At 44.8% G+C, this 12500-nt stretch overlaps 1 protein-coding gene across 3 annotated transcripts in view; it reads left to right on the forward strand.

Moving 5' to 3' along the window:
- arhgef10 (Rho guanine nucleotide exchange factor (GEF) 10) overlaps positions 1–12500 on the forward strand; it is a 120566-nt gene that overhangs the window by 35543 nt on the left and 72523 nt on the right. For all 3 annotated transcript variants that reach the window (XM_080784570.1, XM_080784571.1, XM_080784572.1), the window contains exons 3-5: positions 2815–3162; positions 10506–10832; positions 12304–12340. In XM_080784570.1, the coding sequence (XP_080640696.1) occupies positions 2815–3162; positions 10506–10832; positions 12304–12340 (712 nt within the window). The remainder of the gene's footprint in view (positions 1–2814; positions 3163–10505; positions 10833–12303; positions 12341–12500) is intronic.

A 12500-nucleotide genomic window follows, 5' to 3' on the forward strand; every position in this document is an offset into this window, starting at 1 on the left:
TGTGCCCCTTTTAATCTCTTAATTAAAACTGCAAGATTGATTATTTTCTTTGCCATTATTCTGACAATTATAATTAAAAAAAAGTGTGTATTTTTGTATCTACTGTATGAATCAATGTGAAACATTCAAAATGATTGTTTAAAATGGACTAAATCAATATATAAGCTAATTTCTTTCAGTGGTGTTATGGCAAGATCCCTACATAATACATGGGTGGTGTTGACGTACGACCCAGAGGCATCTAACTAATGTATGTCTATGTGGGGGACCCCTGTCAACAAGGAACATCCAATATGTACTAAAGTTCATACGTTGTCGGCAGGATTCGAACCTGCGCGGGGAGACCCCAATGGATTTCTAGTCCATCGCCTTAACCACTCGGCCACGACAACCTGTTCTACACTTTCTATGATCGACACTTTAATTGAGTTTTAACAGATATAAACAAACGTAATAAAGAAGAAATGTAAGAGTAAGAAAATGTATGCTACACACAAAAATAAATCAGACCTGTCTGAACTGTCTGAGGTACAGTGTGGGGGTCCCCGGGGGATCCCCGGAACATCCAGGGCCCCAGGAACGTCCCCTGGGGGGCGGCCCGGTTCCGGCGACCCGCCCCGCGTTCCGAAACGCTTGAGAAATGACAGGTTTACCATGTGGGGGTCCCCGGGGGGGAACATCCATGCCCCCAGGAACGTGCCCTTGTTCCGGCGACCCGCCCCACGTCCGAAACGCTCGAGAAATGATAGAGTTACCGAGTGGGGGTCCCTGTGGATCACCGGAACATCCAGACCCACCGGAACATCCAGACCCACAGGAACGCGCCCAGGGTGCCGGCCTGGTTCCGGCGAGCCGCCCCGCGTCCGAAACGGTTGAGAAATCACAGAGTTACGCTGTGGGGTCCCCGGAACATACAGACCCCCAGGAACGCGCCCAAGGGGGTGGCCCGGTTTGGGCGAGCCGCCCCGTGTTCGAAACAGTCGAGAAATGACAGAGTTACCATGTGGGGGTCCCTCTACTGTACTGTACTGTACTGTCACCCAAAATCACGTAATGGCTGCTAAAAACTCAGCTTCCCATCATGCACCTGTTCACAGTGTGAAGCTCAACAGCGCCACTTTGTCATCTCTTGGTACATCTCTGTCTCTCAGACAGACAGCCAGCCATAGGGACACACATTTCTGTTCCTTGGAGTGGCTGCACCACTCAAAAAACCACAAACAACAGAATTCAGATATGTATGGATATTATATGAGGGCACAAAATATAATAAACAAGATCATCTACCGTATCGTATGTTAAAATAACAGTGAACAATCAAACCTGACCATGGATTACATCAAAGGCCTACAGGTACACAGTCAACCTGTACCACCTATAATCTCTTAATTAAAACTGCCATTGGGGTCTCCCCACGCAGGTTTGAATCATTGATTCTTTCATAGATAACAACAAATCACACCCGTGTGAACTGAGTGGTGCAACTCCCCCCCCCCCCCCCCCATCTCTCTCTCTCTCTCTCTCTCTCACATCTTGATTAATCAAAAAAGCTATTGTCATAGGATAATAATGGTTAAGAAAATAGTCAATCTGCAGTTTTAATTAAGAGATTAAAAGTGGCACAGGTTGTCGTGGCCGAGTGGTTAAGGCGATGGACTTGAAATCCATTGGGGTTTCCCCGCGCAGGTTCGAACCCTGCCGACAACGCAAAGAGGTGTTTTTGTCTATTTGTGTGTCATAACAAATGAATAATGGGTAAATGCAAACCAACAGTAAAATGTATCTGCTGTTAGTAACAGCTGTCATGTTGTACTAGAGTGGCATTAAGGATGGACAGTGTGTAAACAAAACATTTCAAGTTTTCCAACCACAAATTGTCAACATTTAATTAAGAGATTATCGTGGCCCCCCCATGAGTGATTGGAGTCCCCTCCCAGCCCCCGAGAGCTGATTGGCTCCCCCCCCATGTTAGGATTGTGTTAGGTCCTGTTAGGATTGGCTGTTAGGATGTGTTAGGATGTGTTAGGAAGTGTTAGGATCTGTTAGGATGTTGTTAGGAATCGTAAGGACTCTGCTTGAAATCCAAACGCTCACAGGTACGGCCACGACAACCTGTGCCATCTTTAATCTCTCAATTAAAGCTGCAATATTGACGGTTTTGTGGTTGGAAGACTTGGAATGTTTTGTTTACACAATCTGTCCATCCTTACTGCCACTCTAGTACAACATGACAGCTGTTACTGTTGGTTTGACATACTGCATCTGCATTTACTCATTATTAATTTGTTATTACTATGTTACTAGTACAAACAAATTGACAAAAACACCTTTTTGCGTTGTCGGCAGGATTCGAACCTGCGCGGGGAGACCCCAATGGATTTCTAGTCCATCGCCTTAACCGCTCGGCCACGACAACCTGTACCCCATTTAATCTCTCAATTAAAACTGAAAGATTGATTATTTTCTTTTTGCCATTGTTGCACCAGTAGTAACATCCAATAAGGTAAGTACTAACGTTAGTATTTTGCCACACTGTATCAAATTATCAATCAATGATTATGAATTGAATACCCAGGACCTGAATGGAAACAAGACCGCAAGGACTTTTTTCGGGGGCCCCATTGGACGTGTGTTTGACTGTACCCCGTACTGATTACTTTTCTGATTGACTGTACCCCGTACTGATTACATTTAGGCCAATAAAGTATTCAAATCAATCAACTGATTTTCTTAGCCATTATTCTGAAGATTAACTTTTTTATTTATTTTTATTATTATTAATTATCTCTCCTTTTCTCTCTCCCCGTTTTCCAGTGTTGGTGGACGATGTCCCCGAAGATGAGGGAGAGGCCTTCGAATTCGACGACAGTGGCGACGAGGTCCCTGAAGCCGACAGGCCGCCGCCACCACCTCCAAACCCTCCAGCTGCCCCTGTGCCCGGCGACGCATCCCAGAGTCAGGCCAACGCGGAGGCAAGTCACCCCGAGGGTCAGGCCCCGAAGCCCGCGCCACTCTCATCCACAGCTGCGTCATCGAAGAAGACAGTGGTGTCCGGCGCCACGACGAGTGGAGCCACCGCAGCGGCCACGGGGACGGATGATTTACCGCCACCACCTCCTCCTGTGGAGGACACTCTGACGGAGGCAAACGCCGGGAGAACAGGTCGGTCACCAAATGAGTATCATGTGTGGCTTCAGGGGTTGCTGTGTAGGAGCGTTCTAGCTGAGCCATTTACAGATTTCACTTATTAATGACATCTGTCGACTCAAATGCTGGGTGAAGAAATGGCTTCAGTTCATTTTCAATGGAAGTCACGTGGTTTTTTTAACTGAAGAGTTCAGTTTTGAACCGAAGAGTTTCATTGCTGTTTTCTGCCCTAACCCCCTCCATGAAACAAGGCCGTCCCTTCAAAACCATGTGACTTCCATTGAAAACGAATTGAAGCTGTTTCTTCACACGAGACACTCGTTTTGTATATTTGAGCGAGGCCTGATGCTAGTGTTGTCTTTTCTCTGAACAGCATTATTTTCCATTTTGTTCTGTGTCAAGCCGTCTTGACTCAAAAGAGGCCCCTTCCCCCAGGTTGGGGAGTGTCAATGAGAGGGTGGGGGGCTGCCAGTCTCTTCTAACACCTTGTATGTCTGGTCTGCCTGTTGCCGGAGGGGTTCTGGGTTGTATCACTGAATAGCTTGAGTTGATACCCCTTATTACTCAACCCCTACACTTATCATCCAACTTGACCCTGGATCTCTCTCTCTCTCTCTCTCTCTCTCTCTGTCTGTCTGTCTCTCTATCACACACATGTACACTTTTCTTTCCTTTACTACTCTAGTGGCCCCTTCCATTCTTGTTTAGACATTTTAAAAGTTGGATTCTTTCTTTTGCGTGGATCTGTGGAGAGACTGCAAAAGGAAAGTGTTGCACTTCAAGGTCAAGGTCAAGGTAAACTTTATTGTCCACAAGGGAAATTTGTCTTGGGCTCAAATTATCTTCATGACTGCTTTAGCTCAGCCTGTTAGACAGTGGTGTTAAACCACCACAGCCTTGCACAGGTATAGGCTACACACTAGGGCATTCACTTTTAGTCATTTTTCCTAGTTGACTAGTTGCCTAGTTTACTAGTCGACTAGTTGTTTAACTACTTATTCTTTTTTTTGGAAATAAATATTTTTACATTTAAAAACTATGTACATTGGTGACTGTAACTATAATCTACCTGATATTGAGGCCTACAAAATTGGCAATTGACAATCAACTTGTCAACTAGTACCAACAAGGTCGTCTAGTGGATTTACTAGTCTACTAGTCTACTAGTTGGTTAATGCCCTACTACACACTGACTGCGAATAACAGGGTTATTTTTGCTCAGGTCAGCATGCTTTCCTTTGATAGAAAGGAAGGAACAGTGACAGAGTTATGTCCTCTGTGTGATTTTGTGTTTCATAATACGCAACTACAAGCATCTTTAGTTTGTGATTATGTTAAAAATCAGACCTGTCTGCAGTGAATTGTACTGTACTGTACTGTACTGTACTGTACTGTACTGTACTGTACTGTACTGTACTGTACTGTACTGTACTGTACTGTCAAACCATGTGACTTCCATTGGAAATGCATTGCGAGCTTGCATCAGTAAATAAGTCTCATGCATCAGCTATACATCAATCTGTTGTGAAGGTGTGAGTCAGGCCTTATTGCCAACCCCTGGGTGACGAACATTACATGCTCTCTGACAAGTCGAACTCATTTGAACTCAGTCGAGTTCAAATGGCTGATTCATGTGGCCAGCCTGTGGCCACCACGGGATATCGAACCTGCGACCTTGGCGTTATTAGACACCAAGGTCGTAGATCTTCTATTTACACAATATTTATCTGTGGAGTTCACTGTTCACCAGTCCAAATGTGATATATTTTGGGGGTCAAGAACCGAAAAGGTTGTGACTGAGGAACCACTGAACTGAACTTTTAAGAGGTTAAGCTTTTACAGGAAGACTTAAAAAAATATTTTCAGTGCACATTTCTCATTGAGAAGAATTCTTGCAATTTGACCCATGTCACCTCCTTAGAGAACCTTATAATTTAGAAAGGGTGTATTTTCCCTGTTCCTTTAGCGCACTCTCGCAATGTCGGCTGACTTTGTGCAAATAATCTGTTAATTTACCAGATCATACCCAAGATTTTTTTTTACAATTTTATTTTATTTATTTCGCTCTATTTTGTTGTTCAGGTTGTACCCATTTCTCCGTCTGTCCTCTTTCCTCTGTTTCACTGCTACATGCCAGGAGTTCACCCCCCCCCCCCCCCCCTTCCTGTCAACACTGAGAGGAGAGCAGGGGAGGGAGGGGTTCGGTGAAGCATGGCCGGTTAGCTCAGTTGGTTAGAGCGTGGTGCTAATAACGCCAAGGTCGCGGGTTCGATCCCCGTACTGGCCACTGCGGTTTTAGCCAAGCTTAAAAACACTCAATGCTATGATATCAGCCATGTGAACTCGGATCGACTTGTCTGAGTGAGAGCATGTAAGGTCTGACCCTTCTATAACATGAGCTGGAGATAACTTCTCTCTGATAATACCTCCCTACCAAAGTAGCTCACCGTTTGCTCAGTTTCTGTGAGATGGACATAGGTCGTGCGTGCGTGCGTGCGTGTGTGCGCGTGGAATCGTATACACGGTTGTGTTGGATTAAAAAGGGCTATGAATGTTAATACTTAATTACAGTGTTATTACCCTGTTATAACAGTGTTATAACACTAATTACCCTGTTACTACTGGTTGTATCTATTGAGAAAGTTCTAACTATGGATAATTAATTACCATCAGGGTGGGGGGGGTTAAAATGCCGAAACCCGGGATCGAACCAGGGACCTTTAGATCTTCAGTCTAACGCTCTCCCAACTGAGCTATTTCGGCTGTGGGAGGGGTTTAGATCTCAGTCATGTGATATGTGGTGACCATTCAGGAAGCGGGCCCTACTTTCTTTGTGGATTCCCAGTGTGAGCATGATATAATAAGTGATTACAGTGTCATCATTACCCTATTATTACCCTATTACACTATATCAGGTTAATGACACTGTTACATTGTAATTTGTTATTACTGGTTAACCCAATGGGTGAGATTATAGATTAGCTATATGTGGCAAAGAAAGAGGTCAAGAAAAGTAGGGGAACAAGTATAACCCCCTGCGGGACCCCAGCACAAGATTACCATGTCAGACAGCGGGACAGAGAGCTCTGATAGGGTTAGCTCATTCATTACAGAATAGTTCATAAAATGTGTTGTTCACATACAAGCTCTGTGTCTGTCTGTAAGCACATGACCCACTGTTACTCTAGTGTACTGTCACTTTAAGAAGCAATGGCAGGCCGGTTAGCTCAGTTGGTTAGAGCGTGGTGCTAATAACGCCAAGGTCGCGGGTTCGATCCCCGTACTGGCCACTGTGGTTTTAGCCGAGCTTAAATACACTTGTATAAGCTCTATACAACACACACACACACACACACACACACACACACACACACACACACACACATCTGTACACTGCTAAGGCCTGACTCACACGTGCACACCAGATTGATGCATGTTGTATGAGACTTGTTTACTGATGCAAGCTCTCAATTCACTTCCAATGGGAGTCACATCATGGTTTTACACAACATTTTTGTTGTATGAGGGGGAGGGGGGCAGTCGAAACACAGCCGAAAGCTGTACAACAAAAATGTTGTGTCAAACCATGTGACTTCCATTGGAAATGCATTGGCACTTACCCTGTGGCTTGTTTACATCTAGCATGCATCAATGTTGTATGCTAGATTGAAAGGTGTGAGCTCAAGGTTTTTATCAGCTTCCAGAGCTGATCATGTATCGGGCAGCTCCTCCTACTTCAACACTTCTTATTCAACTATTCTCTATTTTTCACTTCTACACTTTTTGACCATTGGTTATTTGGCTATCCTTCAAGCCAACAAAACAACAACAAAAGAAGCTGGAATGCTTGGAATGTTCATCTCTCACTCTCTGTCTCTCTCACTCACAACACAGGCGTGTGCACACACACACACACACACACACACACACAGCAGCTGATAGAATATTTCTTGTTACCAGGAGTCAATGTTTGCCTTAGTTACGTTTCTGTGAGTTGTATAGAGCTTATGCAAGTGTATTTAAGCTCGGCTAAAACCACAGTGGCCAGTACGGGGATCGAACCCGCGACCTTGGCGTTATTAGCACCACGCTCTAACCAACTGAGCTAACCGGCCTGCCACTGTTTCTTAAAGTGACAGTACACAAGATTAACAGTAGGACATGGGCTTTAGCTATTGTAAAATACACACGTGTGTGTGTGTGTGTGTGTGTGTGTGTGTGTGTGGAGATTTATGTGAAATCGTAAACACAGTTGTGTTTCATTCAAAAGGGCCCACCAGCTGATTTAAAGCAGAGGGCGTGCCGTCAAACCATTTCACAGTTGCCTGTAAATCAGACAGACTGACTATATAACACAACACACGCCCTCTAGAATCAAGGCTTTTCCACCATGTTTTCATTTTGTCTTGTGTACCAGTAATTGGATCAGTTATAAGCGCTTGCTAATCTGCTGGTTACTCTTATGAAGAGGTACACTAAACCACACTACAAGCTACTTATAGCTAACTACAAGCTACTTTCTCTGTAGTGTAGCTGGTACATTACATTGTACATGTACCATATATATATATATATATATATATATATATATTCTGTAAAAGCTGCAAATAGATGAGATGGAGAATTCTCTCTTAGATGTGTCAAAACTAACTAGTAGTTGCAGTATTTTATGTTGATGTGCCACTGCTGTTTTATGTTGACTAGAGCGGCCCAATATGGAGTCTATGCATATGTCGGAACAGTCCAGCTCCATATATGGACACTTGGAAGAGGCCCTGTCCAGAGCCCGGGCAGAGGCCTTTTGTGGCGGTTCCGGACAACTGTGGGTCCGACCGACTCGACAGCGTGCACTGCACTCCCTGTGGGGTTGTCGAATTTGAAGTCGGTGGGTCGAACGGTTCTCCAGTTACGTGGATTACACGTACTGTACGTACGTACAGAGACTTGGTGCATTTATATTTAGATGTGCCACACTGCCACTGAAATGTCCTTTTGTCAAGCTACCCGGCTCCGTGGTGAATACAATTACCACTGGGCCACACGTCGATGTAAGGCAACTTGCCATGTGTCACTCCGATGTCAGAAATAAACTTGACATTGACACTTTTTTATCGTCACAGTAATGGCTAAGAAAATCATCAATGTTGCAGCCCTAGTTGATTGATTGTGAATGCAGTGAGCACTTACTATGAGACCTAGCAGATCATGTCTGTCTGTGTGTCTGTCTGTCTGTGTGTGTGTCTGTCCCGCTGTATACGTCCAAATATGGAGTGTGTTGCATCAGCAATCACTCAGCTCCATATATGGGCACAAAAGGGGCCAGGTCCACATATACAGTAACAGTGGGACAGACACACAGACAGACAGACAGACAGACAGACATGATCTGCAGGGTCTCAGCTGCGTTCGCTTCCCGCGTTTGCGCGTCTTACTGGTACAGTGTGGCAGAGGTTGTCGTGCTGGCGACTGGACTGCGAACCGAGTCCCAACGCTTCCTACCTATCGGGTCCTAACACTTGCTACAGTTCCTTCCTAATGCTAACAGGTCGGAACGGGCCAGTCATATGGAATGATGAGCTCGCATCAGGGAAGTAGCTGACCATTTGGTTGCCCAACTTGCCCTACTCGTAGGATATTTGTGCTGCCCCCCTCCCGACGAGAGTGCTCAATTTCCTCATGCAGATCGGCTATTTTCTCTGTTTGCGAGGACGCACACACATGGCCGCTCGTCATTACGTGGTGGAGCCGCAGCAGCTGACGTCATGGGCCGCTCGCTCATGCTATACCCGATAACGGGCTCGACAAGCCTAAGCTTATTGATACTCGGGCTCCATCCCTAGTAATAAATCTAATTGTGTATTTCAGGTAATATTGTGATTACGCTTATTACACTTATTACTATTAGTATTATTGGCTATGATTTTGTGTAGGGCGTTCCACAGTTCAAGGGCAACCGTCACCATGGTGTGCATGGGTTTCAGGGAGAATAATTCCTTGAGGTAGGACTCATATTATACACTATTACGCTATTACACTTATTACACTATTACACTTACTAGAACAGTGCCCGTAGGGGGGTGACCAGGTGTGATCAATTGGCTAATAGAGTTGCGCATCGTTGTAGTGGTGTATGAACACGTGTGTCAAATGAATGCCCCACCCAGTTATTTTTATGGTCATATATGGAGTTCTTTGTCAGGCATGCCAAATGAGGCTTTTGTGCTGCTTCTGGACAACCGGAAATGTTTCCCTTTCATGCCCATATATGGAGATGTCTGTATATGTCTCTCTGTGTCCCTTTATTCCTTTATATGGAGTTCTGTGTCATGTCAGTCATGCCCAAATATGGAGTGTTGTGATGTCGGAACAGGCCAGCTTATGGAGTTCTTCTGGGTACTTTGGGGTATTTCGGGGGAACTTTGGGTATACGTTTGCGGATGCTTTTGGTTCCATTTGGGTACTTTGGGGTGCTTTTGGTACTTTATGATACTTTGGGGTACTTTGGGGTATTTTGGGGGTATTTTTTGGGTACTTTGGGGCACTTAGCAGGTCCCTATGGCACAGGTTGTCGTGGCCGAGCGGTTAAGGCGATGGACTAGAAATCCATTGGGGTCTCCCCGCGCAGGTTCGAATCCTGCCGACAACGCAAAAACATGTTTTTGTCTATCTGTGTGTAATAATGTAATAGCATAGTATTAATGGGTAATGCAGTACAGTATGTCAGACCACCAGCAACATGTATCCAGATACTATCTACTGTAATAGCTGTCATGTGGTACTGTAGAGGATGGACAGTGTGTGTAAACAACACATTCCTCTGTAAACAGCACATTCCTCAGTGTCCTCTGCCATCAAATCATCAATGTTGGTGTGGCACAGGTTGTCGTGGCCGAGCGGTTAAGGCGATGGACTAGAAATCCATTGGGGTCTCCCCGCGCAGGTTCGAATCCTGCCGACAACGGAACCGCTTTTATGTGTAGCTGTGGCTTCAGATCAGAAGCTCCATCCCTAGTAATAAGTGTAATTGTGCATTTAAGGTAATAGTGTAATATTAGTGTAATTACGCTATGTACTTTTGGGTATGATTTTTGTGTACTTTGGGGTACACACGTCTAGTAAAAAAATCTAAGGAATGGAAACAAAACATGGCTCACCCCGTCTATACAACTACATTATAAGTGTCTCTGAGGCGTGCTTTCGTACCGCTGGAGCTGCGCCGTGCCCCTTGCAACCTAGCCTCACGTGACCAGACTGTTGCCTCTCACAATTTACACACAAAAAACATATTCCCTATATCGGAATGGAAAGTGCTGCTATCAATTACAAGCTGTCTTGTTTCTGTGTGTTCTGCCAAACAGGGAGTGAAGTCCAGGGTGTTTCCGGGGCTGCCCCTCCCCCTGTCCGCAGGACCACCCAGCAGGGCAAGGTCAACCCTTACTCCGTGATTGACATCACCTCCATCCAACAGCAGCAGCTGGATCTGCAGCACGCCGCCTCGCCTCCTTCGCCCCCCTCCTCCTCGCCTTCCAGTCCCGCGGAGGATCCCGCTGGCCCCGCCGCTGGCATCACGTCTGGCTACTCTGTGCCCGTGCCCGTCGGCTACGCCACCCCGTCCGGCGTGCCCCTCATCACGCCGGCCTACACCACGCCCGTTATCATCCGGCACCTGTCCATGGACGAGGACGGTAAGCTAAACTGTTTGAGCTATAGCAACCCATTTAGACCTGAGAACTGATTCTACAAATGTCTTCTATCTAAATCATGACGGTTTTCAGAAAAACCTATGTTTCTATATCAGTGATTCTCAAGCTATGTCATGTCAAGGACCAACCAGAATTATATGAAATTGGCCGCGGACCCCAATGTAAAAATATGTTGTTCCAGGGACCTTCCATGCGGAAGCAATGATTTGAATAAAAGATGTTCGCTGTGAAAGAATACATGTTCAAAAATGTGCACGTTTTCACGATTAAAAACAAAAAACTAAAGTATGACATCCTGCTTAAAACACCAAAGGGGGTTCCCGTCCTGAATGGGTTAATAGAGGCATAAGACAGTGGGTTTTCAACCCTTTTCATATCAAGGTCTTTTCATGACATTTAGCCACTCAGACCCATCAATACATCATGCTGTATTGATGTTGGTACCATAGGAGAGATAACAGGCAAATATAGATTTAAAAAAAAGATCAATATAAAAATTCTTAGTATTGCAGATGTTTAACCATTATTTAACTCTTGAGACCCCTAAGGGTCCATTTGGTTTCATTTTACAATCTCAAGAGTTAAATATAGATAAGGCTCCATTGGGTTTCGTTTTACAATCTCAAGACTTAAATATCTAATAATGGTCTATTTGGTTACAAACTACTCTCCATCATTTAGCTGGGGGCCACCTGGAACCCCCTGAAGGGCCACTGGTGGTCCCCGGACCACTGGTTGACAACCACTGATGTAAGATGTTGATTGTTTAGAAATATAGGGAGCAACATATTCTTTCGTGGGGGCTAGATTTTGTTCATGATGTTTAGATACTTAAAAATCGTCCCTCTCCTCTCGGCTCTCGTCCTGCTATGACAACATGAATGCATTCTCAGATTCCTTTTATTTTCTCCAATTCCTTGTTTTTCACACCCGGCCTAAAGCATTGCCACACAAGAAAGCAGGGAGACTAAATTTAGCCGTGCGCCAAAAGCTCAGTGTTGGCTGTGAGGACTTTCCTGTTTTCCCCGAGTTCCGTCCTACAGTAGCCGTGGCTTGGCACAGCTCTGCTATGTATACTGTAATTATGCGCTCTGGGTCATTGCACAGTCGAGACATTTTGTGTTCGGCTGCTGCACTTTATGCAGAGTATGTGAAAGTCACAGAAACTATCTATTTTGGATTATTATAACTCATTATAAACCCTCTCTGATGGATTCTATTATTAGCTTCCAGCCGAGCACAGGCTTGACATTTTTTATAGTTATGGCTCAAGGAAAACAGGAAGGTTGTCTGACTCTGGAATTTAAATTGAACACATGTCAAATGAAATTAACGGTTCAACTGAGAGATGTCACAGTATGTACTAGCTGTGAGACCTGACACCTGGTGGTCGTTAAGGTGAACTGCAGGCGTTGCTTTGACTTAACCTCTTTCTCTCTTTCTCGTCCCACAGTAACGGTGGTCATGACTGGAAACCACTCTGCTGACAGGTGTGTGTGAACTAATTAATTTAAAGCACTTGTATTTTATTGTTATACAGTAGTGAACCTGAGGTCTGGTATCCAAATCAAAAGGAATTTCCACAGGGACAAATAAAGAATACACAGTGTCTTGATACTGTCAAATCGATAGGCCTAACGGGATATATTA

The sequence above is a fragment of the Protomyctophum bolini genome (genome assembly GCF_963924005.1).
Source record: "Protomyctophum bolini genome assembly, chromosome: 15".
NCBI lineage: Eukaryota > Metazoa > Chordata > Actinopteri > Myctophiformes > Myctophidae > Protomyctophum > Protomyctophum bolini.